The sequence below is a fragment of the Salmo salar genome, chromosome ssa13, assembly GCF_905237065.1.
Source record: "Salmo salar chromosome ssa13, Ssal_v3.1, whole genome shotgun sequence".
Lineage (NCBI taxonomy): Eukaryota > Metazoa > Chordata > Actinopteri > Salmoniformes > Salmonidae > Salmo > Salmo salar.
Window position 1 is genome coordinate 9,544,526 of NC_059454.1, and position 27,798 is coordinate 9,572,323.

General features: G+C 42.8%; 2 protein-coding genes and 1 pseudogene across 2 annotated transcripts; 2 read left to right on the forward strand and 1 right to left on the reverse strand.

Moving 5' to 3' along the window:
- Positions 1-2,525: 2,525 nt before the first annotated feature.
- On the forward strand, positions 2,526-8,152 carry LOC123726188 (aerolysin-like protein). Its single transcript, XM_045692892.1, has 4 exons — positions 2,526-2,683; positions 4,678-4,708; positions 6,547-7,056; positions 7,346-8,152. The coding sequence occupies exons 3-4, from the start codon at positions 6,574-6,576 to the stop codon at positions 7,793-7,795; spliced, it is 933 nt and encodes a 310-aa protein (XP_045548848.1). The 5' UTR covers positions 2,526-2,683; positions 4,678-4,708; positions 6,547-6,573; the 3' UTR covers positions 7,796-8,152.
- A 1,862-nt stretch (positions 8,153-10,014) lies between these two features.
- On the forward strand, positions 10,015-12,534 carry LOC106566391 (aerolysin-like protein). Its single transcript, XM_045692893.1, has 2 exons — positions 10,015-11,492; positions 11,785-12,534. Exons 1-2 carry the CDS (start codon positions 11,010-11,012, stop codon positions 12,232-12,234), a joined length of 933 nt encoding a protein of 310 aa, XP_045548849.1. The 5' UTR covers positions 10,015-11,009; the 3' UTR covers positions 12,235-12,534.
- Positions 12,535-25,066: 12,532 nt separating this feature from the next.
- Positions 25,067-26,689, reverse strand: LOC106566392 (aerolysin-like protein; annotated as a pseudogene).
- Positions 26,690-27,798: the final 1,109 nt, after the last annotated feature.

Genomic DNA, 27,798 nt, shown 5'->3' on the forward strand with positions numbered 1-27,798 from the left:
AATGCAGCACTAACCTTTGATGATCTTCATCAGATGACACCCCTAGGACATTATGTTATACAATACATGCATGTTTTGTTCAATCAAGTTCATACTTATATCAAAAACCAGCTTTTTACATTAGCATGTGACTAGCATGTGACTAGCATTCCCACCGAACACTTCCAGTGAATTTACTAAATTACTCACGATAAACGTTCACAAAAAACATAACAATTATTTTAAGAATTATAGATCCAGAACTCCTCTATGCACTCACTATGTCCGATTTTAAAATAGCTTTTCGGTGAAAGCACATTTTGGAATATTCTCAGTAGATAGCCCGGCATCACAGGACTAGCTATTTAGACACCCAGCAAGTTTAGCACTCACCAAAGTCAGATTTACTATAACAAAAATGTTATTACCTTTGCTGTTCTTCGTCAGAATGCACTCCCAGGACTTCTACTTCAATAACAAATGTTGTTTTGGTCCCAAATAATCCATAGTTATATCCAAATAGCGGCGTTTTGTTTGTGCGTTCAAGACACTATCCGAATGGTAAAGAAGGGTGACGAGCACGACGCATTTCGTGACAAAAAAATTCGAAATATTCCATTACCGTACTTCGAAGCATGTCAACCGCTGTTTAAAATCAATTTTTATGCCATTTTTCTCGTAAAAAAGCGATAATATTCCGACCGGGAGTGGTGGTTTTCGTTCAAAGAGAGGGAAAATAAAAACATCTCGTGCCCTCGTGCACGAGCCCCAGTCTGATGGTCCTCTGACAGGCCACTATCCAAACGCGCTAATGTGTTTCAGCCAGGGGCTGCCTCGATATCATTCAGCTTTTTCCCGGGTTCTGAGAGCCTATCGGAGCCGTAGGAAGTGTCACGTTACAGCAAAGATCCTCAGTCTTCAATAAAAAGAGCCAAGATGAACAAGAACTTGTCAGACAGGCCACTTCCTGTTCAGAATCTTCTCAGGTTTTGGCCTGCCATATGAGTTCTGTTATACTCACAGACACCATTCAAACAGTTTTAGAAACTTTAGGGTGTTTTCTATCCAAATCAAATAATTATATGCATATTCTAGTTTCTGGGCAGGAGTAATAACCAGATTAAATCGGGTACGTTTTTTTTATCCGGCCGTGAAAATACTGCCCCCTATCCTAAGCAGGTTAACATTAGCCTACACATTGTAACATCTGCTTCCAACTCACACTCTCAAACACATAGATCCCCTGAACGCAGGTCACTCTCCAGATCCCAATCACCTGAATTCTAATCACCTGTATGTCATTATCACACACTATTTATTTCAGTTCTTTGCATCCCATCACTGTGAGGTACAGTATTGCTTGTTTTGTGACACATTACATTTACATTTTAGTCATTTCGCAGAAACTCTTATCAGAGCAACTTACAGTAGTGAATGAATACATTTCATACATTTTTATTTTTTTGTACTGGCCCCCTTGGGAATCAACCCCACAACCCTGGCATTGCACAGATCATGCTGGTGTTGGAAACACCATGCTCTACCAACTGAGCCACAGGGAAGACACATGTCTTTCAGATTGCAGGTTTTCCCGTAATTTACTCCTCCCGTGTATGATAGTATTTTCCTGCCTCACTAATGATGTCTTTTTGCCTATTCCCTGCCTGTACTTTAGTCTATTGAATTCCCTGTTATCTACCTATTGCCTTGACCTCCCGGACTACATTACTAGCCTTTTCCCTGCCTGTACTGTTGCCTTTGGACTTTCTGTGTATGACCTTCTGCCTGCCCCTGGACCAGGCTACCTGCCTCGCCCTGTGGTCCTTTTCAATAAACACCTGCTACGCCCTGCTCTTGAAACCAGCTCTCTGTCTCCCCTCGTGTTCATTACACATTCATTTTTATTATTGATTTTCAGCTTCCATGTAATACACAGATGTGAACTCTTTGAGCTACAGCCATAGGCTTGAGTGTTTTAAAAAATATGGAGCAAAATATGTCAATTATATTGATATATGATTCATTTTGATGGAACGTTTCCCTAAACGCTTCCACGAAGTTTACATTCATGTTGCCTTGGTAAAAGGCATCTTCCTACTGTAGTCAACTAGCAAGGAAGGAAGGTTGGGCTCCCAAGTGGCGTAGTGGTCTAAGGCACTGCATGTCAGTGCAAAGAGATCTGGCTGTGATTGGGAGTGTGATATAACAGCCAGTTACCTGCAGGAACCAACCCTATGAACCATGTCGTTTCTTTTGTTTCTTTTGTTTAGCAGTATATAAGAGAACTGAAGGAACCGCCCTGGCGGAGCTTGTGGCAGACTTGTACTTTGTACGTGTTTGTTTTAACCACTCCAGTTAGTGATAATAAAGAATTCATCATTTAATGTGGACTTCAGGAGTCCCTGGTGTTGAATTTCCACAAAACACATCTGTCATGATAAGCACAATACAATGTTTATTCAGGGTGAAAGGTTCTTTGTAAATTCTGATGTACATCATTGTATGGGCGTGGGGGAGTTTTGCTGCTATAAGAAAGAGTGCTTCTCCACTCCAGAGACACATGTTCCGCTGTTGCATCTTTGAACTTCACTCAGAGTCTTGACTCTTAAAGAAGATTATTGCATATTGAATCAGACCAATCAGTTTTCTTTCATCAAGATCATCTATAGTCATCCTTAACACTGAGGCCTGCATATCATTCTATGTAAGTACACAATGTCACCAAATTACTAATCTTGCCATATGAGGAATATTTGAAAGCTATGTTAATATTTTGACCAACAAATGAACAAAACCTTTCACCAACAAATGAACAAAACTTTCAGGTAACAAATGCGTACTATATTCTGAAACAGTTGCTTAATCAGTTATAAAGTCTAGTTAAACAAGAATGGTATGGGTTTGTTGTCCCCCACGAAGAAATTGGGGAGGGGACTACGGATCAGTCTGTCCGTTCGTTCATATGTTTGTTTGTAAGTTAGTAAAACATGATATCTCAGACAGCACTAGTAAGATTTTGACAAAGCTTGGGTGAATGATTCGTCTTGCCGTACAGATTTGGCATTTACAAAATGACACTAATTGGCCCAAGACAGGAGCTATGGTAATTAACTGCAATTTGTTGGTCACACGCGATATGTCAATTGGCCCAAGAGGGGGTACTGCATCATTCGTGGGGGGACGACATGTTTACTGTTGCCTTGTTTTCACATGGTAGCCTCCTATTGTTCTGTTTTGAATTCAAAAGTATTATGTTAGTATGATGTTTAATGTGAGGTGAGTAGACTGTTGAGTGTAGTACTTTACATCAAGCTGTCTCTTCATCTTGAATACACTGATTGACACATCTAGCATTGGATACAGAAATGTCAGGTCCCAAATTATTGAACTGCAGGGAAATGTGAACTGAGACAGGAAGTTCTTCATGCCAGCAATTTTGCTCCGTTAAAGCTGCAGTAGGTAAGTCTGCAGACAGCAGACTCTCTCACACACTCTCGTTCGCTTTCTGTGCCCTCTGCCTGCAGACATAATTGTTAATAAATCCCAAATAATGAAGTTGATATAATTCATCATGTATATTTATCTGTTTAAATCAAATTATTTGTGCACATTAGTCAGGTACATCCTCAGAAGGGACACGATTGGCTGGAATTATATTTCAGAGTGATTGCAGAGCGAGGGGCAGTCAAAGAAGCTGGATCTTCTCTCAGGATATTTTACATACTGATAGCTGACGATGTGTGAAGACAACTTCACAGAATTGTTAAAAATAAATATGACCTAATGCAGCTTTAACATGAAAGCTTACTTAAATTAGAGAATCTACATCCTTCTTTGAAACTAAGGCATGCAAAAGCCTTGTATGTTAGTAAAACTCATCATGCTAAGTGAACATTTTTTTTTGGAACTAATGTTGATTTTATTACTAATTAACTGCACATTTCAGGGAACAAACGGTACCTAAATGATTAAACAGTTGATTTATTGGTCATCATTTGTAGTTCATCAGTATATATGACATAATGTTTTGTATTCACATTGTTCACTTTGGCCTGCTATTGTTTTTGTTTTCACATGGTGGACGTTGGCCTGCTCTGCTGATCCTGTGTAATATGTTTTCAGGTGATTTGACTAAACACAGGTTTCTCTAGCAATTCATATTTATTGTTGCATGTTCATGTTGTATTTATACTATATCACTGGGATAAATTTGACTCAGATATGCAGATGTGGTATGACAGTATGATGTTTAGTTGTTCCTATAAAGTAGACTGTTGAGTGTAGTGCTTAATACCAAACTTTCCTTTTCATCTTGATTTGACTAATACAACTAGTATTGAAATTACAGATTCTATAATTGTTCAATTCTGGTAAAATAAAATACTTTACCTTTCTGAAACCATGTGAAATCAAGGTAAAGTTTCGATTTACATTCAGAAATTAAGTTTTAATTATTAACAGTCAAGTTTTAGGAATTACTTACATTTAATTGGACATACTGTATACTTTAAAGGGTTGACAGACCCTGTTCTATATTAGACAGTGTCATAATATATTAATGCATACCTGTGAATACTGCAGCCTGTCTTAAAGATGTTTGTATTATATTATAATATATTAATGCATACCTGTGAATACTGCAGCCTGTCTTAAAGATTATTGTTCTATATTGATTCAATTATACCTTTACTCTTTCAGATATTCAAAAGCAGAAACTTTTTTTGGAGAGGTGAGTTTCAGCCCCACAAACACCTCATATACTGATGTAGAATCTGTAACATTCATACTCATTATTATAGGTCAGTTTATCATATTCTGAGGTAGCATCTGTAAAATTCATACTCATCATTATTCATGATAATTTCTAATTATGGCAACATCAGAATTAATTTTAAAAGTGCATAGAGACGTGCTCACTTACACAACAATATGTTTCATTACATATAAGTCACCATGTTGATCAGGACGAAACAGCAGGAGGTAGAGTGGGGAGGTGCTGGGAGTAGGAGAGGGACTCCATGGTGTTGATCAGGAAGAAACAGCAGGAGGTAGAGTAGGGTGGTGCTGGGTGAAGGAGAGGGACTCCATGGTGTTGATCAGGAAGGAACAGCAGGAGGTAGAGTAGGGAGGTGCTGGGAGTAGGAGAGGGACTCCATGGTGTTGATCAGGAAGAAACAGCAGGAGGTAGAGTGGGGAGGTGCTGGGAGTAGGAGAGGGACTCCATGGTGTTGATCAGGAAGAAACAGCAGGAGGTAGAGTAGGGAGGTGCTGGGTGAAGGAGAGGGACTCCATGGTGTTGATCAGGAAGAAACAGCAGGAGGTAGAGTAGGGAGGTGCTGGGTGAAGGAGAGGGACTCCATGGTGTTGATCAGGAAGAAACAGCAGGAGGTAGAGTGGGGAGGTGCTGGGTGAAGGAGAGGGACTCCATGGTGTTGATCAGGAAGAAACAGCAGGAGGTAGAGTAGGGAGGTGCTGGGTGAAGGAGAGGGACTCCATGGTGTTGATCAGGAAGGAACAGCAGGAGGTAGAGTGGGGATGTGCTGGGAGTAGGAGAGGGACTCCATGGTGTTGATCAGGAAGAAACAGCAGGAGGTAGAGTGGGGAGGTGCTGGGTGAAGGAGAGGGACTCCATGGTGTTGATCAGGAAGAAACAGCAGGAGGTAGAGTAGGGAGGTGCTGGGAGTAGGAGAGGGACTCCATGGTGTTGATCAGGAAGAAACAGCAGGAGGTAGAGTGGGGATGTGCTGGGTGAAGGAGAGGGACTCCATGGTGTTGATCAGGAAGGAACAGCAGGAGGTAGAGTGGGGATGTGCTGGGAGTAGGAGAAGGACTCCATGGTGACTTTGACGTCTCTAGCTGAGGAAGAAGGAATGGGTGTGATAGATTCCAGGCAAATAAAGATGGAAAGATCAGAGGAGGGTGGAGGACAAGGAGGAGTTAGGAGCAATTTAAGAATGCTTCATTCTCAGTGACCTGAGGATTGTGGAGCAATATGGTCGCCATAGAACAGAGCTACCGTCCTGAATTTTTTAATTCCAATCCCAATCTCGTCCACCTGATTCTAATCAAATCAAATATTATTTGTCACTTACAAATGGTTAGCAGATGTTAATGCGAGTGTAGCGAAATGCTTGCGCTTCTAGTTCCGACCATGCAGTAATATCTAACAAGTAATCTAACAATTTCACAACAACTACCTTATACACACATGTGTAAAGGAATGAATAAGAATATGTACATAAAAATATATTTGGATCATATATGGATGAGCGATGGCCGAACGGCATAGGAAAGATGCAGTAGACGGTATAATCATGTTCGTTACAACTGGGGCTGGAGTGAAAACCTACAGGAGGTTAGATGTCCAGCAACAGGGTTGGAGAGCCCTGCCCTCGACTGATGTGTTGCTCGACCTCTAGTTCCTACAATGAGTCATTATATCCCATGGTTATTGTTTGATCCTTTTATTTTGTTTTTTAATTTCCTTTTGGTGCTTTGAATGTCTGAATCAGATCTGAGTTTGAGTTAGAGGTTTCTTAAATTTATCTGTACAAATTTCTATTTCAGGTTACGTGACAAACACAAACACTCAACATGGCAACCACTCTGCATTTGATTGGTGGTGGAGGAGGCAATTCATTTGAATTCCACGGCATGGACAACGGTGCCACCCTCAAGAAGATCGGAGTGGCGGTGGAAGGCTGGCAGATCAAAGCTGTGCGGGCGGAGCTTACCGACGGGCGCGTAGCGACCTTTGGAAATTCACACACTTTCAATGAGTTTCAGTTTGACCTCGGCGAGCGCATCACCAAACTGTCTCTGTGGGGTAACGGCGCCGGCACACGTCTGGGTGCCATCAAGTTCACAACGAGTAAGAATCGTCAGTTCTTTGAAAAAATGACCAGCTGGCCACTGAAGACTGAGTACACCATAGATGTGGGGTCCGGAATCTGCCTGGGGCTGCAGGGCAGGTCTGGCTCGGACATCGACAGCATGGGCTTCCTCTTCATCAACACCATCAAGTCATCCGTGCTGACCAACATGGAGTATCCCACCCTGTCCCTCTTCAAACCCCAGGTGAGCTCTTCTATAGATGTGTGTAGACGGCACAGGAAAACTCTACCGATGCTCTAACATTAAGGGGGCTGTCCACTTTAAAACCTGTAATCCAATATGGGGGTCGACATTCATCAGGCATCTCATTTCTAGGACAGTCACACACACATACAGACACATTAGTTATTATTGTTGGCTTTCTAAAAATCTATTGATCAGTTCCTCACTGATAATTAGTTCTTAAATTGTCTTTGTGTTGTCTGAACAATTTGTATCTTTGTGTGTGTGTCTGTGTGTGTGTTGATTTTAGGTGACCCCAGAATATGTGAAATCCCTGTCTCACCACAACGACACGTCCTTGGTTCAAGAAGAGTCCATTACATACAGCAAGACCCTGACCAAGACTTCCTCCTGGTCCGTCAGCAACAAGATAGAGTCCACCTTGAATGTGTCGGTCAAAGCGGGGATCCCGGATCTGGTAGAGGTGACATCAGGTTTCAGCTTGACCGTGGGAGTGCAGCAATCCACCAGCCTGCAGAAGACAGAGACCATAACAGAATCGGATACCATCAACGTAAAGATCCCGCCAGGGAAGACCCTGGATGTTGAGATCACAGTGGGGAAAGCAACTATCGACCTTGACTACAGGGCCACAGTGAAAGTCACCTGCATGAATGGCAGTCAGCTGGTCTTCCCATCCAACGGCATCTACACTGGTGTAACTTACACTTCAGCGAGGGTATCCACAAAGGAGAGATGAGACAAGTGTATGACATCATGAATAATAAGCACAGTGATAGAATGTGACACCATTACTGATTATTTGTGTGCCTTCTCTGTTATTATGATCTTCTTTGAGTGAATCTAATTGAACCATGTTGACTCAGCTCTTTATTTCTGTCTCAGCAGAGGGTATAACAACAGGTGGGTTATTCCTACAATCTGGTGCCTTTTGTGTCCAATGACATGTTAACACATATTTTGTGTGAATTATTGAACAACATTCACTACAAAATGTTTTCTTATTTGCTTAGACCCCCATTTACCATAAAAAACAATGTTACATAACTGTAATACATTTCATTTGTAATAAACCATTTGTCTTGTGTGTCAGTAAGCTTTCGCCATATCCCCAGTTAAGTTTATTCAACTTCCATTGGATATACTATCCTTAAAATTCACAAATATTGTAATTATCATTACATTGAGTTGTTCTCTTTCTAACTAATTGTTAATCATGATTAATTAATTATTTAATATAAGAATAATCTAATATGTTTGTTAGCACACACGCAGTCACTCACACACGCACAGAGTTTCTTTCTCTGGTTGCACATTTAACATGCTGGTAGAAATGAGGTAAAATGGATTTAATTTTTTCTGCATTGAAGTCTCCGGCCACTAGGAGCACCGCTACTGGTTGAGCGTTTTCCTGTTTGCTTATGGCCTTACACAGCACATTGGTTGGTGTTAGTGCCAGCATCGGTTTGTGGTGGTAAATAGACAGCTACTAAGAATATAGACTAAAAACTATCTTCTGCCTGACAGTAGAGAAAATAGATGATCATTATAAGATGGTAAAGGTAATGGGCTATATTTCACATACTTCCTACAGGTTACAGATCAAATATATTTTTCCATACATTGACAACTCACCAACGGAAATCATTTCACAGGACATTAATCTTATTGCATAGAATTGTTAATCTGTGTGCTTTTCTCAGAGAGATCAAATGATAGTACTGTAGTAGTCGACTCCCTGCTGACCTAAAACAAAGAACCCTTTCATTTAGAATATGTTGCATCGTTGCTTTGGTTTTACATCAATTTATTCACTCATAGTGTTTCTACTTAGAGGATATAGCTAAATGACCACTAGATGGTGCTGTCACACTTCATAGGTCTTTCATAACCCATATTATGTGTAGCCTATTTGCATTGTATTTATTTATTTGTATGTAGGTTATATCCTCATGTACCTGCACTTAAATTACATTTTACTCATGCTTTTCCTTTTATCTATGTTTCATTGAAAATCGTTGTCACAGAGCTGATCTCTAACGTTAAAAACGTCCAATGAGTCACTGATTAAAACTGTTTGGGGGCTGTGCTTTGGCAAAGTGGGTGGGGTTATATCCTTCCTGTTTGGCCCTGTCTGGGGTTTCATCGGATGGGGCCACAGTGTCTCCTGACTCCTCCTGTCTCAGCCTCCAGTATTTATGCTGCAGTAGTTTATGAGTCGGGGGGCTAGGGTCAGTCTGTTACATCTGGAGTATTTCTCTTGTCTTATCCGGTGTCCTGTGTGAATTTAAATATGCTCTCTCTAATTCTCTCTTTCTCTCTTTCTTTCTCTCTCTCGGAGGACCTGAGCCCTAGGACCATGCCTCAGGACTACCTGGCATGATGACTCCTTGCTGTCCCCAGTCCACCTGGCCATGCTGCTGCTCCAGTTTCAACTGTTCTGCCTGCGGCTATGGAACCCTGACCTGTTCACCGGACGTGCTACCTGTCCCAGACCTGCTGTCCCAGACCTGCTGGAACCCTGACCTGTTCACCGGACAAGCTACCTGTCCCAGACCTGCTGTTTTCAACTCTCTAGAGACAGCAGGAGCGGTAGAGATACTCTCAAAGATCGGCTATGAAAAAGCCAACTGACACTTACTCTTGAGTTGCTGACTTGTTGCACCCTCGACAACTACTATGATTATTATTATTTGACCATGCTGGTCATTTATGAACATTTGAACATCTTGGCCATGTTCTGTTATAATCTCCACCCCAGCACAGCCAGAAGAGGACTGGCCACCCCTCATAGCCTGGTTCCTCTCTAGGTTTCTTCCTAGGTTTTGGCCTTTCTAGGGAGTTTTTCCTAGCCACTGTGCTTCTACACCTGCATTGCTTGCTGTTTGGGGTTTTAGGCTAGGTTTCTGTACAGCACTTTGAGATATCAGCTGATGTAAGAAGGACTCCATGGTGTTGATCAGGAAGAAACAGCAGGAGGTAGAGTGGGGAGGTGCTGGGTGAAGGAGAGGGACTCCATGGTGTTGATCAGGAAGAAACAGCAGGAGGTAGAGTGGGGAGGTGCTGGGAGTAGGAGAGGGACTCCATGGTGTTGATCAGGAAGAAACAGCAGGAGGTAGAGTGGGGAGGTGCTGGGTGAAGGAGAGGGACTCCATGGTGTTGATCAGGAAGAAACAGCAGGAGGTAGAGTGGGGAGGTGCTGGGAGTAGGAGAGGGACTCCATGGTGTTGATCAGGAAGAAACAGCAGGAGGTAGAGTGGGGATGTGCTGGGTGAAGGAGAGGGACTCCATGGTGTTGATCAGGAAGGAACAGCAGGAGGTAGAGTGGGGATGTGCTGGGTGAAGGAGAGGGACTCCATGGTGACTCTGACGTCTCTAGCTGAGGAGGAAGGAATGGGTGTGATAGATTCCAGGCGAATAAAGATGGAAAGATCAGAGGAGGGTGGAGGACAAGGAGGAGTTAGGAGCAGTTTAAGAATGTGTCATTCTCAGTAACCTGAGGATTGTGCAGCGATTTACTCAGCCTAGACCAGAGCTACCGTCCTGTATTTTTTAATTCCAATCCCAATCTAGTCCATCTGATTCTAATAATTAACTGTTTGACAAGCTGAATCAGGTTAGTTACCACTGGGGTTGTAGTGAAAACCTACAGGAGGGTAGCTTCCCATGATCAGGGTTGGAGAGCCCCGGTGTGAAACTACAGGAGGGTAGCTCTCCAGGAACAAGGTTGAAGAGCCCTGCCCTAGACTGATATATTGCTCGACCTCTAATTCCAACCAAGAGTCATTATATCCCTTGGTTATCGTTTGATCCTTATATCTTGACTTTAATTTCCTTTTAGTGCTTTGAATGTCTGAATCAGATCTTCTTTGAGTTGGAGCTTGAAGTTATGTGTACAAATTTATATTTTATAGGTTACTTGACGCACACACGCGCACACACACACACTCAACATGGCAACCACACTGGAACTAATAGGTGGTCAAGGAGGCAGTTCATTTGAATTCCACGGCATGAACAACTGTGCCACCCTCAAGAAGATCGGAGTGGCGGTGGGAGGCTCGCAGGTCAAAGCTGTGCGGGCGGAGCTTACCGACGGGCGCGTTGCGACCTTTGGAGATGCAAACACTTTCAATGAGTTTGAGTTCAAACTCGGCGAGCGCATCACCAAGCTGTCGCTGTGGGGTAACGGCGCCGGCACACGTCTGGGTGCCATCAAGTTCACGACGAGTGAGAACCGTCAGTTCTTTGAAAAAATGACCAGCTGGGGACTGAAGACTGAGTACACCATAGATGTGGGGTCCGGAATCTGCCTGGGGCTGCAGGGCAGGTATGGCTCGGACATCGACTGCATGGGCTTCCTCTTCATCAACACCATCAAGTCGTCCGTGCTGACCGACATGACGTATCCCACCCTGTCCCTCTTCAAACCCCAGGTGAGCTCTTTTATAGATGTGTGTAGACGGCTCAGGAAAACTCTACCGATGCTCTAACATTAAGGGGGCTGTCCACATTAAAACATATAATCCAATATGGGGTCGACATTCATCAGGCATCTCATTTCTAGGACAGTCACACACACATACAGACACGTTAGTTATTATTGTTGGCTTTCTAAAAATCAATTGATCAGTTCCTCACTGATGATTAGCTCTTAAATTGTCTTTGTCACGTCTGAAAAATGTGTATCTTTGTGTGTGTGTCTGTGTGTGTGTGTGTTGATTTTAGGTGAGCCCAGAATATGTGAAATCCCTGTCTCACCACAACGACACCTCCTTGGTTCAAGAAGAATCCATTGCATACAGCAAGACACTGACCAAAACGTCCTCCTGGTCCGTCAGCAACAAGATAGAATCCACCTTGAATGTGTCAGTTAAAGCGGGGATCCCAGATCTGGTCGAGGTGACATCAGGTTTCAGCTTGACCGTGGGAGTGGAGCATTCCACCAGCCTGGAGAAGACAGAGACCATAACAGAATCGGACACCATCAACGTGAAGATCCCACCAGGGAAGACCCTGGATGTTGAGATCACAGTGGGGAGAGCAAATATCGACCTCGACTACGAGGCCAAAGTGAAAGTCACCTGCATGAATGGCAGTCAGCTGGTCTTCCCATCCAACGGCACCTACACTGGTGTGACTTACACTTCAGCGAGGGTATCCACAAAGGAGAGATAATAAGTACAGTGATAGTATTAACTAATTGTTTGAGTGCCTTTTCTTTTTACTGTGATCAATTTCAAGTGATTCTAACTGAACCCAGTTGACTCAGCACTTTATTTCTGTCTCAGCAGAGGGTATAACAGCAGGTGGGTCATTCCTACAATCTGGTGCCTTTTATGTCCAATGACATGTTAACACATATTCTGTGTGAATTATTGAACAACATTCACTACAAAATGTTTTCTTATATGCTTAGACCCCATTTACCATAAAAAACAATGTTATGTAACTATAATAAATGTCATTTGTAATAAACCATTTGTCTTGTGTTTCAGTAACCTTTCGCCATATCCCCAGTTACGTTTATTCAACTTCCATTGGATATACTATTCATATAATTCACAAATTATTGTAATTATCATTACATTGAGTTGTTCTCTTTCTAACTAATTGTTAATCATAATTCATTTATTATTTAATATAAGAATAATCTAATGTGTTTGTTAGCACACATGCAGTCACTAACACACACATAGTTTTCTTCTCTGGTTGCACATTTAACATGCTGGTAGAAATGAGGTAAAATGGATTTAAGTTTTCCTGCATTGAAGTCCCCGGCCACTAGGAGCGCCGCCTCTGGATGAGCGTTTTCCTGTTTTCTTATGGCCTTACACAGCACATTGGTGCGTGTTAGTGCCAGCATCGGTTTGTGGTGGTAAATAGACAGCTATTAACCTCTATGGGCTAGGTGGGACGCAGGCGTCCCACCCGTGGTGCACTCCATCAACAGCAGGTGCATTTCAAGAGCGGCAAATTTGAATCCAAATAAATGTCAAAATTCAAATTTTTCAAACATACAACTATTTTACACCCTTTGAAAGATAAACATCTCCTTAATCTAACCACGTTTTACGATTTCAAAAAGGTTTTACGGCGAAAGCATAAATTTAGAGTATGTTAGGACAGTACATTTACAAGAGTTGTGTGTAATGTTTTGTCAATTCAAAGACAGGGTCACCAAAATCATAAAACCAGCTAAAATGATGCACTAACCTTTTACAATCTCCATCAGATGACACTCCTAGGACATTATGTTAGACAATGCATGCATTTTTAGTTCTATCAAGTTCATATTTATATCCAAAAACAGCGTTTTACTATGGCATTGATGTTGAGGAAATCGTTTCCCTCCAATAACCGGCAGTCAAGTCAGCACCAAAAATTAAATAATTAAAATTAGAAAACATTGGTAAAATATTATATTGTCATTTAAAGAATTATAGATTTACATCTCTTGAACGCAATAAACTTGCCAGATTTAAAAATAACCTTACTGGGAAATCACACTTTGCAATAATCTGAGCACTGCGCCCAGAAAAATACGCGTTGCGATACAGACTAGTCGTCATGTTGGGGAGATCTAAAATCGAAAATACTATGTAAATAATCCATTACCTTTGATTCTCTTCATCAGATGTCACTTCCAGGTATCACAGGTCCATAACGAATGTAGTTTTGTTCAAAAAAGCTCATCATTTATGTCCAAAAATCTCCGTCTTGTTAGCACATGATCTAAGCCCGCCGGACTTCACTTCATGAACGAGGGGAAAAAAATATATTTACGTTCGTTCAAACATGTCAAACGTTGTATAGCATAAATCATTAGGGCCTTTTTTAACCAGAACATGAATAATATTCAAGGTGGACGAATGCATTCTCTTTTATAACGTATTGGAACGAGGGTACCCAACATGAACTCGCGCGCCAGGTGTCTAATGGGCCATCATCGTTCCATGGCTCTTGTTCGGTCAGATCTCCCTCCAGAAGACTCAAAACACTTTGTAAAGGCTGGTGACATCTAGTGGAAGCAATAGGAAGTGCCAAAATATTCCTCAGCCCCTGTGTTTTTCAATGGCATAGGTTTAAAGGTAATACAACACATCAGGTATCCACTTCCTGTCAGAAAATGTCTCAGGGTTTTGCCTGCCAAATGAGTTCTGTTATACTCACAGACACCATTCAAACAGTTTTAGAAACTTTAGAGTGTTTTCTATCCATATATAATAAGTATATGCATATTCTAGTTACTGGGTAGGATTAGTAACCAGATTAAATCGGGTACATTTTTTTTATCCAGCCGTGCAAATACTGCCCCCTAGCCCTAACAGGCTAAGAATATAGACTAAATACTATCTTCGGCCTGACAGTAGAGACAATAGATTATCATTATAAGAGGGTAAAGGTAATGGGCTATATTTCACATACTTCCTACAGGTTACAGATCAAATATATTTTTTCGGACATTCACAGTTCACCTACGGAAATAATTTGGCAGGACATTAATGTTATTGCATAGAATTGTTAATCTGTGTGCTTTTTCTCAGAGAGGTCAAATGATAGTACTGTATTAGGCGACTCCCTGCTGACCTAAAACAAAGAACCCTTTCATTTAGAATATTTTGCATCGTTACTTTGGTTTTACATCAATTATTCACTCTTGGTGTTTCTACTTAGTGGATGTAGCTAGATGACCACTAGATGGTGGTGTCACACTTCATAGGTCTTTCATAGACCATATTATGTGTAGCCTATTTGTATGTAGGTTATATCCTCTTGTAGCTGCACTTAAATGACATTTTACTCATGTTTTCCTTTTATCTATGTTTCATTGAAAATCGTTGTCACAGAGCTGATCTCTAACGTTAACCTGTTAGGGCTAGGGGGCAGCATTGACACGGCTGGATAAAAAACATACCCGATTTAATCTGGTTACCACTCCTACTCAGTAACTAGAATATGCATATACTTATTACATATGGATAGAAAACACCCTAAATTTTCTAAAACTGTTTGAATGGTGTCTGTGAGTATAACAGAACTCAAATGGCAGGTCAAAACCTGAGAGATTCCTTTACAGGAAGTGGCCTGTCTGACCATTTGTTGAACTTCTTTTCCATCTCTATCATTTACTAAGGATCTCTGCTCTAACGTGACACTTCCCACGTCTTCCATAGGCTCTCAGAGCCCGGGAAAAAACAGAATGTCGTCATTCCAGCCCCAGGCTGAAACACATTATCGCCTTTCTCAAGTGGCCCATCAAGAGACACTAGCTTATGCACGTGACCCCGACCGCCCCGCCTTTGGGATTTTTTTCCTCTGTTTGCCGAAAAGGAGATTCCCTGTCGGAATATTATCGCTTTTCTACGAGAAAAATTTCGTAAAAATTGATTTTAAACAGCGGTTGACATGCTTCGACGTACGGTAATGGAATACTTAGAATTTTATTGTCACGAATTGCGCCAAGCGCGTGACACTTCTTTACTATTTCGGATAGTGTCTGGAACGCACGAACAAAACGCCGCTATTCGGATATAACGATGGATTATTTTGGACCAAACCAACATTTGTTATTGAAGTAGCTGTCCTGGGTGTGTATTCTGACGAAGACAACAAAAGGTAATGACATTTTTATAATAGTAAATATGATTATGGTGAGTGCTAAACTTGCCGGGTGTCTAAATAGCGAGCCCGTGATGCCTGGGCTATGTACTTAGAATATTGCAAAATGTGCTTTCACCAAAAAGCTATTTTAAAATCGGACATATCGAGTGCATAGAGGAGGTCTGTATCTATAATTCTTAAAATAATTGTTATGCTTTTTGTGAACGTTTATCGTGAGTAATTTAGTAAAATGTTAGCGAATTCCCCGGAAGTTTGCGGGGGTATGCTAGTTCTGAACGTCACATGCTAATGTAAAAAGCTGGTTTTTGATATAAATATGAACTTGATTGAACAAAACATGCATGTATTGTATAACATAATGTCCTAGGGTTGTCATCTGATGAAGATCATCAAAGGTGAGTGCTGCATTTAGCTGTCTTCTGGGTTTTGGTGACATTATATGCTGGCTTGAAAAATGGGTGTCTGATTATTTCTGGCTTGGTACTCTGCTGACATAATCTAATGTTTTGCTTTCGTTGTAAAGCCTTTTTGAAATCGGACAGTGTGGTTAGATTAACGAGAGTCTTATCTTTAAATGGCTGTAAAATAGTCATATGTTTGAGAAATTGAAGTAATAGGATTTTTAAGGTTTTGAAAATCGCGCCACAGGATAGCCGTGGCTGTTACGTAGGTGGGACGAATTCGTCCCGCCTAGCCTAGAGAGGTTAAAAACGTCCAATGAGTCACTGATTAAAACTGTTTGGGGGCTGTGATTTGGCAAAGTGGGTGGGGTTATATCCTGCCTGTTTGGCCCTGTCCGGGGGTTTCATCGGATGGGGCCACAGTGTCTCCTGACCCCTCCTGTCTCAGCCTCCAGTATTTATGCTGCAGTAGTTTATGAGTCGGGGGGCTAGGGTCAGTCTGTTACATCTGGAGTATTTCTCTTGTCTTATCCGGTGTCCTGTGTGAATTTAAATATGCTCTCTCTAATTCTCTCTTTCTCTCTTTCTTTCTCTCTCTCAGAGGACCTGAGCCCTAGGACCATGCCTCAGGACTACCTGGCATGATGACTCCTTGCTGTCCCCAGTCCACCTGGCCATGCTGCTGCTCCAGTTTCAACTGTTCTGCCTGCGGCTATGGAACCCTGACCTGTTCACCGGACGTGCTACCTGTCCCAGACCTGCTGTTTTCATCTCTCTAGAGACAGCAGGAGCGGTAGAGATACTCTCAAAGATCGGCTATGAAAAAGCCAACTGACACTTACTCTTGAGTTGCTGACTTGTTGCACCCTCGACAACTACTATGATTATTATTATTTGACCATGCTGGTCATTTATGAACATTTGAACATCTTGGCCATGTGCTGTTATAATCTCCACTCGGCACAGCCAGAAGAGGACTGGCCACCCCTCATAGCCTGGTTCCTCTCTAGGTTTCTTCCTAGGTTTTGGCCTTTCTAGGGAGTTTTTCCTAGCCACCGTGCTTCTACACCTGCATTGCTTGCTGTTTGGGGTTTTAGGCTGGGTTTCTGTACAGCACTTTGAAATATCAGCTGATGTAAGAAGGGCTATATAAATATATTTGATTTTATTTTATTTACAGTGGAAGACCTTTGATAACTGTAGCAAAGTTCTCAGCTATTTCCATTGTTGTTCACCTGTGAAAAGGAAAATAAATGTATGAGGCATGCCAATTGATTTAGTTTAGTTTTGCGCAAAACCTTTTGTTTACAGCTCTACTCTTTCCATTCATGCATTTGTTGATTAAAAGTATAAATACAAAGTGATCATATTTATGAATTAACACTAAAGTTAAGCTAAATAAATACTTAAATAAATACTAAATACTAAATAAATACTAACTTTGTTTGTCCTTGTAATTAGTGGTGATCTTCATGTTTCATGGTTGGAGATGATGACAGGCACATGGAGGTGAGGTTGAGAGCGCCATATTTTAACTGTGTGGTGGTTCACGCCAACCTGTTGATTGTCCCGGGGGGAGGATAATTGTGTCACGTCCTGACCAGCAGAGGGAGGTATTGTATCAGTTTTGGTCAGGATGTGGCAGGTTTTTTGTATGTTAAGGGTTTGTGTTGGGGATTGGACTCCCAATTGAAGGCAGGTGTGTTGAGTTGCCTTTGATTGGGAGTCCTATATAGAAGGGTGTGTTTTTCTTTGGGATTGTGGGTAGTTGTCCTTGCACTGCGTTGTATGTGCCTGCAAGACTGTTGTGGTCGTCTTTATTGTTTTTGTCCAGTGGATACTTTACTCCTTTTTTTAAATTAAAAAACATGAGTATAGACATACCTGCTGCGCCTTGGTCCATTCTTGACGACGATTGTGTCAGAACTACCCACCACAAAAGGACCAAGCAGCGGAAGAGGAGGAAGCCACAGGAGAACAGGGTGGATGAATGGACATGGGAGGACGTCCTGGACGGCAAGGGAGTCTACACTTGGGAAGAGATCCTGGCCAGAAGGGATCGCCTCCCATGGGAACAGGTGGAGGCACTCAGGAGAGTGGAGGCAGCTGGACAGAGGAACCAACGCGAACGTTATGCTAGAACACGGCTGGCGAGGAAGCCGGAGAGGCACCCCCAATATTTTTTTGGGGGGGGGCACACGGGTAGTTTGGTCAGGCCAAGGAAGAGCCGTAAGCCAGCTACCCGTGATTACAAGGAGGTGCGTATGAGGTGGAGGGCGCCATGTTACGCTGAGGCTGGCACGTCCAGGCTGGCACGTCCAGTACCAGCCCCACGCATCAAGCGTCTAGTGCGTCAGCCTCGCCAGTCAAGAGTCACCAGAGCTGTCCGCCAGTCAAGAGTCCCCAGAGCTGTCCGCCAGTCAAGAGTCGCCAGAGCTTTCTGCCAGTCAAGAGTCGCCAGAGCTGTCCGCCAGTCAAGAGTCGCCAGAGCTGTCCGCCAGTCAAGAGTCGCCAGAGCTGTCCGCCAGTCAAGAGTCGCCAGAGCTGTCCGCCAGTCAAGAGTCGCCAGAGCTGTCCGCCAGTCAAGAGTCGCCAGAGCTGTCCGCCAGTCAAGAGTCGCCAGAGCTGTCCGCCAGTCAAGAGTCGCCAGAGCTGTCCGCCAGTCAAGAGTCGCCAGAGCCGCCCGCCAGTCAGGAGTCGCCAGAGCCGCCCGCCAGTCAGGAGTCGCCAGAGCCGCCCGCCAGTCAGGAGCCGCCAGAGCCGCCCGCCAGTCAGGAGCCGCCAGAGCAGCCCCACTGCCCGGAGCCGCCAGAGCGCCCCAACTGCCCGGAGCCGCCAGAGCGGCCCGACTGCCCGGAGCCGCCAGAGCGGCCAGACTGCCCGGAGCCGCCAGAGCGGCCCGACTGCCCGGAACCGCCAGAGCGGCCCGACTGCCCGGAGCCGCCAGAGCGGCCCGCCTGTCCCCCGGGCCAGCCCGAGCGGCACGCATGTCCTCCGGGCCAGCCCGAGCGGCCCGCCTGTCCTCCGGGCCAGCCCGAGCGGCCCGCCTGTCCTCCGGGCCAGCCCGAGCGGCCCGCCTGTCCTCCGGGCCAGCCCAAGCGGCCCGCCTGTCCTTTGCCTACCATATATGATGTCATCCAGTGTTTGAAATCTAAAATCAGTCACGGAGGGGAGGGTTAGAGTAGTTGTGGATCCCATGGACACCTAATACTCTGCGTGCTCCAGGGCCGGAGAGAAGAAACAGAAAACTAATGGATTAGATACCAAAATAGGGCCGCTGTTTGTTTTAAACAGTCTGGTGACACAGAGAGCTTTTGAAAGAACAGGGGGAAGAGAGTCTAGAGGGAGAGATTGAGATGGGGGGAAGTCGGGGTGAATGGCCCACCAAACCATGGCGGTCTGGGGGTGGCTAGTCAAATTAAATCGAATCAGCCATGGAAGCCACTCACTCGCAGAACTCAACAAGTGAGAATGAGCATAAAAGTGACTTCACCATGATAAATGAAGGCTGACAAAGATATTTCATTTCAAAACGAACAGTTTTTAGCGGTCCAAGCTCTTAGAGGTTAGAATTATGTGTTTGCTGAAACGTTTTCCAAGGCAGAGAGAAGGTGGCCAACTCAATTTTCCCATTTGCAGCTGCTTTCTATTCTACAATGTGCAGCATAATTATAAACAATACATTTTTTATTCAACCACTTCACTACCTCAACCTCTTTCTCCTTCTCTGGAAGAAGCAGAGTTCTCACAACATATTATTTTATATGGCGAAGTCACTTAGTATGATTCACTTAGCTTTGTTTTCTCCTGAGCTGGGTTCTGAGTTGTGGCTGTGTGATTACAGTGTGTCAGAGTTCTTTTAACCTCTATGGGCTAGGTGGGACGCTTGCGTCCCACCTACGTAACAGCCACTGGCAGCCTGTGGCGCGATTTTCAAAACCATAAAAATCCTATTACTTCAATTTCTCAAACATACTACTATTTTACAGCTATTTAAAGACAAGACTCTCGTTAATCTAACCACACTGTCCGATTTCAAAAAGGCTTTACAACGAAAGCAAAACATTAGATTATGTCAGCAGAGTACCAAGCCAGAAATAATCAGACACCCATTTTTCAAGCCAGCATATAATGTCACCAAAACCCAGAAGACAGCTAAATGCAGCACTCACCTTTGATGATCTTCATCAGATGACAACCCTAGGACATTATGTTATACAATACATGCATGTTTTGTTCAATCAAGTTCATATTTATATCAAAAACCAGCTTTTTACATTAGCATGTGACGTTCAGAACTAGCATACCCCCCGCAAACTTCCGGGGAATTCGCTAACATTTTACTAAATTACTCACAATAAACGTTCACAAAAAGCATAACAATTATTTTAAGAATTATAGATACAGACCTCCTCTATGCACTCGATATGTCCGATTTTAAAATAGCTTTTTGGTGAAAGCACATTTTGCAATATTCTAAGTACATAGCCCAGGCATCACGGGCTAGCTATTTAGACACCCGGCAAGTTTAGCACTCACCAATATCAGGTTTACTATTATAAAAGTTTGATTACCTTTTGTTGTCTTCGTCAGAATGCACTCCCAGGACTGCTACTTCAATAACAAATGTTGGTTTGGTCCAAAATAATCCATCGTTATATCCGAATAGCGGCGTTTTGTTCGTGCGTCCCAGACACTATCTGAAATGGTAAATCAGGGTCGCGCGCATGGCGCAATTCGTGACAAAAAAAATCTAAATATTCCATTACCGTACTTCGAAGCATGTCAACCGCTGTTTAAAATCCATTTTTATGCAATTTTTCTCGTAAAAAAGCGATAATATTCCAACCGGGAATCTCCTTTTCGGTAAACAGAGGAAAGTAAACAAAGCTTTCGGTCGACGCGGGCACGATCCTGAGTCTCACAGTACTGTAACCAGCCACTACCCAAACGCGCTACTTTTTTTCAGCCAGAGCCTGCAAAGCCACGATTCAGCTTTTTACCGCCTTCTGAGACCCTATGGCAGCCGTAGGAAGTGTCACGGGACAGCTAAGATCCTCACTCTTCAATAAACAGAGACAAGAAGAACGACACCTTGTCAGACAGGCCACTTCCTGCCTGAAACCTTGTCAGGTTTTTGCCTGCCAAATGAGTTCTGTTATACTCACAGACACCATTCAAACAGTTTTAGAAACTTTAGGGTGTTTTCTATCCATATGTAATAAGTATATGCATATTCTACTTACTGGGTAGGAGTGGTAACCAGATTAAATCGGGTACGTTTTTTATCCAGGCGTGAAAATACTGCCCCCTAGCCATAACAGGTTAAGCATCAGCTGTAAGAGCAGTTTACCGATCACCGTACCTGTACACAGCCCATCTGTAAATAGCACACCCAACTACCTCATCCCCATACTGTTATTTTTTTGTTGCTCTTTTGCACCCCAGTATCTCTACTTGCACATCATCATCTGCACATCTTTAACTCCAGCGTTTAATTTCCAAATGTTTGCCACTATGGCCTATTTATTGCCTTACCTCCCTAACCTTACTACGTTTGCACACACTGTACATTGATTTTTCTATTGTGTTATTTACTGTACATGTGTTTATCCCATCCCATGTTATCCCATGTTGTTGTTTTTGTCGCACTGCTTTGCTTTATCTTGGCCAGGTCGCAGTTGTAAATGAGAACATAAGGTGTCTACAAGGTTTCAAAAGCGTTCCATAGGGTTGCTGGCTAATGTTGACTCCAATGCTTCCCACAGTTGTGTCAAGATGGCTCAATGTCATTTGGATGGTGGACCATTCTTGACACACACGGGAAACTGTTGAGCATGAAAAACCCAGATGTGTTGCAATTCTTGACACATACCGGTGCGCCTGGCACCTACTACCATACCACTTAAATCTTTTGTCTTGCCCATTCACCCTCTGAATGGCACACATACAAAATCCATGTCTTAATTGTCTCAAGGCTTAAAAATCCTTCTTTAGCCTGTCTCCCCTTCATCTACAGTGATTGAAGTGGATTTAACAAGTGACATCAATAAGGGACCATAGCTTTCACCTGGATTCACCTGATAACTCTATGTCACGGAAAGAGCAGGTGATCTTGATGTTATGTGCACTCAGTGTATGTGTTACTTTTCACACCCGCAATAGATAATATACAGTGCATTCGGAAAGTATTCAGACACCTTGACTTTTTTACGTTACGTTACAACCTTATTCTAAAATGGATTAAATAATTAATGTTTTTACAAACAAACCACATAATGACAAAGCAAAAACGTTTTTTGAGAAATTTTGGCAAATGTTATAAAAAACTGAATATCACATTTACATAAGTATCCAGACCCTTTACTCAGAACTATGTTGAAGCACCTTTGGCAGCGATTACAGCCTCGAATCTTCTTGCTACATGCCTGGCACTCAAGCATTTGGGGATTTTCTCCCATTCTTCTCAAGCTCTGTCAGGTTGGATGTGGAGAGTCGCTACACAGCTATTTTCAGGTCTCTCCAGAGATGTTCAATCGAATTCAAGACCAGGCTCTGACTGGGCCACTCAAGGACATTCAGAGCCTTGTCCAAAAGCCACTCCAGCTTTGTCTTGGCTGTGTGCTTAGGGTTGTTGTACTGTTGGAATGTGAACCTTTGCCCCAGTCTGAGGTCCTGAGCATCCTCAAGCAGGTTTTCATCAAGGATCTCTCTGTACTTTGCTCTGTTCATCTTTCCCTCGATCCTGACTAGTCTCCTAGTCCTTGCCGCTGAAAAATATTCCCACAGAATGATGCTGTCACCACCATGCTTCACCGTAGGGATGGTGCCAGGTTTTATCCAGACGTGACGCTTGGCATTCAGGCCAAAGAGTTCAATCTTGGTTTCATCAGACCAGAGAATCTTGTCACCTCTCTGACCAAGGCCCTTCTCTCCTGATTGCTCAATTTGGCCTGGCTTCCAGCTCTTGGTAGAGTCTTGGGGGTTCCAAACTTCTTCCATTTAAGAGGCCACTGTGTTCTTGGGGACATTCAATGTTGCAGAAATATTTTGGTACCCTTCTCCAGATCTGTGCCTGGACACAATCCTGTCTCGGGGGTCTACGGACAATTCCTTTGACCTCATGACTTGGTTTTTGCTCTGACATGCATTGTCAACTCTGGGACCTTGTATACACAGGTGTATGCCTTTCCACATCATGTCCAATCAATTGAATTTCCCACATGGTGACTCCAAGTTGTAGAAACATGTCAAGGATGATCGATGGAAACAGGATGCAACTGAGCTCAATTTCGACACAGCAAAGGGTCTGAATACTTACATAAATTAGCTATTTCTGTTTTTTATTTTTAATAATAATTTTTATTAAAATTTGCAAACATTTCAAAAAACCTTTTTCGCTTTGTCATTATGGGGTATTGTGGAGTATTATGGGGTATTGTTCTCCGCCAGCCTATCCCTACTACTCCGATGCCAAGTTTCGTAAGCCATAGCCCTCTTGATGAGGGAAAATAATTATTGAATACATTTTAGAACAAGGCTGCTGTAAAGTTCTGTATTTATTTTCTTAGTCAACATTGTGTTCTTGAACGTAGCCCTGTTTCTTTGTATTCTTGAACGTAACCCTGTCTTTCCTTTTTGTTCATTGATTTCACCTGTGTTCGTTACTCACCTGGTCTCATAAGCTCCTTATTTAGTTAAGTTCATTCTGTTTGTGCCTTTGTGAGGTATTGTTCGTTTTGACTCTACTAAGCCTTTTCCTAGCTCATTTGTCAGAACCTGTTATAGCCTTCAATCCTAGTTTTGATTCACCTGCCTGTTTGCCTACCTGTGTATGACCATTGCCTGCGACCACGATTCCTGCCTTCTGCGAAGGCGAAATAAACACCTGCCACGCTCTAATCTACACCTTTTTCTCCCTGAGAATTCATTACAGCTGCAACATAACACATGTGGGAAAAGGCAAATCTGTAGATTTCACTTGACTGGGAATACAGATATGCATCTGTTGGTCAAAGACACATAATAAAAAAGGTAGGGGAGTGGATCAGAAAACCAGTCAGTATCTGATATGACCACCATTTGCCTCATGTAGTGCGACGCATCTCCTTCACATAGAGTTGATCAGGCTGTTGATTGTGACCTGTGGAATGTTTTCCCACTCTTCAACAGCTATGACAAGCCTAGGAACAGTGGGTTAAGTGCCTTGTTCAGGGGCAGAACAGATTTATACCTTGTCATCTCAGGGATTTGATCTAGCAACCTATCGGTTAATGGCCCAACTCTGTAACCACTAGGCTACCTGCTGCCCCATAGTGACTAGAATTACAACAAAAATGCTGTTAGTTGTAACTGATATGCAACTGAGATGCTGCTTGTATTCTACACAATGTATAGTCCAATATTTACACGTCTTTTGGGTTAGGGGGATTGGGGCAAGTGTTTAAATTGTGCAGTATTTAGCAATCACAATACAACTCTGTTAACAGATGTGATGTGTAGCGTGAATGTGCGCGTGTTTCAGTGACTGCATGTGTTAATCATAATAAACAATTTGTTAGAAAGAGAACTCAATGTAATGATAATTACAATATTTGTACATTTTATGAATAGTATATCCAATGGGAATTTAACTGGAGATATGGCAAACACACAAGACAAATTCTTTATAAAATTAATTATCGTTACGTAACATTATGTTTATGGTAAATGGGGGACTAAACATGTAACAAAACATTTTTAAATTAATGTTGTTCAATAATTCACACAAAATGTGTTATAAACATGTCATTGGACACAAAAGGCACCGTATTGTAGGAATGACCCACTTGTTGTTATACCCTCTGCTGAGACAAATAAAAAAACTGGGTCAACTGGGTTCAATTAGAATCAGTCAAAGATGATCATAATAACAGAGAAGCCACACAAATAATCAGTAATGGTGTCACATTCTGTTACTGTGCTTATTATTCATGAAGTCGCACTTGTCTCATCTCTCCTTTGTGGATACCCTCGCTGAAGTGTAAGTCACACCAGTGTAGATGCCGTTGGATGGGAAGACCAGCTGACTGCCATTCATGCAGGTGACTTTCACTGTGGCCCTGTAGTCAAGGTCGATATTTGCTTTCCCCACTGTGATCTCAACATCCATGGTCTTCCCTGGCGGGATCTTCACGTTGATGGTATCCGATTCTGTTATGGTCTCTGTCTTGTGCAGGCTGGTGGATTGCTCCACTCCCACAGTCAAGCTGAACACTGATGACGCCTCAACCAGATCCGGGATCCCCGCTTTGACCGACACATTCAAGGTGGATTCTATCTTGTTGCTGACGGACCAGGAGGAAGTCTTGGTCAGGGTCTTGCTGTATGTAATGGACTTTTCTTGAACCAAGGAGGTGTCGTTGTGGTGAGACACAGATTTCACATATTCTGGGGTCACCTAAAATCAACACACAAAGATACAAGTTGTTCAAACAAGACAAAGACAATTTAAGAACTAATCAGTGAGGAACTGATAAATAGATTTTTAGAAAGCCAATAATAATAACAGGTGTGTGTGCTATCTTGGCCTGATGCATATGTGTAAAGGTTTAAAAAGAAAAAAGGGTGTTGGGGCTATTTTACTGACCAATGCCAATTAAACAGATGCCTGATGAATGTCAACCCCCATATTGGATTATATGTTTTAAAGTGGACAGCCCCGTTAATGTTAGAGCATCGGTAGAGTTTTCCTGAGCCGTCTACACACATCTATAGAAGAGCTCACCTGGGGTTTGAAGAGGGACAGGGTGGGATACTCCATGTCGGTCAGCACGGACGACTTGATGGTGTTGATGAAGAGGAAGCCCATGCTGTCGAGGTCCCAGCCAGACCTGCCCTGCAGCCCCAGGCAGATTCCGGACCCCACATCGATGGTGTACTCAGTCTTCAGTCCCCAGCTGGTCATTTTTTCAAAGAACTGCCGGTTCTGACTCGTCGTGAACTTGATGGCACCCAGACGTGTGCCGGCGCGGTTACCCCACAGAGACAGCTTGGTGATGCGCTCGCCAAGGTACAACTCAAACTAATTGAAAGTGTTCGCGTCTCCAAACGTCGCAACACGCCCGTCGGTAAGCTCCGTCCACACAGCTTTGACCTGCCAGCCTTCCACCGCCACTCCGATCTTCTTGAGGGTGGCACCGTTTTTCATGCCGTGGAATTCAAATGAACTGCCTCCTCCACCACCGATCAACTGCAGTGTGGTTGCCATGTGTGTGCGTCACGTAACCTCAAATACCAATTTGTACAGATCAATTTAAGAAGCAACCAACTCAAAGGAGCTCTGATTCAGACATTCAAAGCCTTGGAGTTCCTCGCCTACTCTCAGCACCTCCCCATTCTACCTCCTGCTGTTTCTTCCTGATCAACTTGCTGACTTGTGTAATGATGTATGTAAACATATTGTTGTGTTGGTGAGCAAGTCTCTATGCACTTCTAAAATTAATTCTGATGTTGCTATAACTACGAAGAATCATGAATGTTACAGATTCCACTTCAGAATATGACGATGGTTATGGTGCTGGAACTCACCTTTCCAAACAAAGTTGCCACTTTGAAATGTAATATATTATTAATTAATATATAACAATATTCATTAACACAGGCTGCAGTATTCACAGGTATGCATTAATATATTATGACACTGTCTAATATAGAACAGGGTCTGTCAACCTTTTAAAGTATCTGTCCAATTAAAACAAACATCAGATTTAGTCAAGTAACACCTAAAACATGACTGAATAATTCAAACTTGATTATTGAATGTAGATACAAACTTTACTTCAATTTTAAATGGTTTAAGAATGCTAAAGTATTTTCTTTTACCTGCATGTGAAGATACTGTAGTATGCAAGCAATGCAACAGCTGCATCATTGGTAGTGTAGTCATAAATTGTATTGCCCTATTCTTGAACTATGTACTTTAAGACCCTAAATATGAATATCTATGATCACAAGGTTGCGCCTGCTCTTCTCCAGAATGCCTGGTAGAAAGTGTAGACAGACACCCATAAACGCTTTAGACACTAGACATGTTAGAGCTGCAGTGCAGTTCACCTTTACCTGCAGTTTAATAATTTAGAATCTGTCATTTCAAGATGAAGTACTAGCTGTGTTAGTCAAATCAAGATGAAAAGGAAAGCTTGGTATTAAGCACTAGACTCAATCTACTATATAGGAACAACGAAACATCATACTGTCATAAACATCTGCATATCGGAGTCAAATTAATCCCAGTGATATATACTGCTCAAAAAAATAAAGGGAACACTTAAACAACACAATGTAACTCCAAGTCTATCACACTTCTGTGAAATCAAACTGTCCACTTAGGAAGCAACACTGATTGACAATAAATTTCACATGCTGTTGTGCAAATGGAATAGACAACAGGTGGAAATTACAGGTAATAAGCAAGACACCCCCAATAAAGGAGTGGTTCAGCAGGTGGTGACCACAGACCACTTCTCAGTTCCTATGCTTCCTGGCTGATGTTTTGGTCACTTTTGAATGCTGGAGGTGCTTTCACTCTAGTGGTAGCATGAGACGGAGTCTACAACCCACACAAGTGGCTCAGGTAGTGCAGCTCATCCAGGATGGCACATCAATGCGAGCTGTGGCAAGAAGGTTTGCTGTGTCTGTCAGCGTAGTCTCCAGAGCATGGAGGCGCTACCAGGAG

Coding starts and splice junctions, on each gene's coding strand:
- LOC123726188 (XM_045692892.1), top strand. CDS start 6,574: ATGGCAACCACTCTGCATTTGATTGGTGGTGGAGGAGGCAATTCATTT. Junction 7,057..7,345: donor TGTCCCTCTTCAAACCCCAG/GTGAGCTCTTCT, acceptor TGTTGATTTTAG/GTGACCCCAGAATATGTGAA.
- LOC106566391 (XM_045692893.1), top strand. CDS start 11,010: ATGGCAACCACACTGGAACTAATAGGTGGTCAAGGAGGCAGTTCATTT. Junction 11,493..11,784: donor TGTCCCTCTTCAAACCCCAG/GTGAGCTCTTTT, acceptor TGTTGATTTTAG/GTGAGCCCAGAATATGTGAA.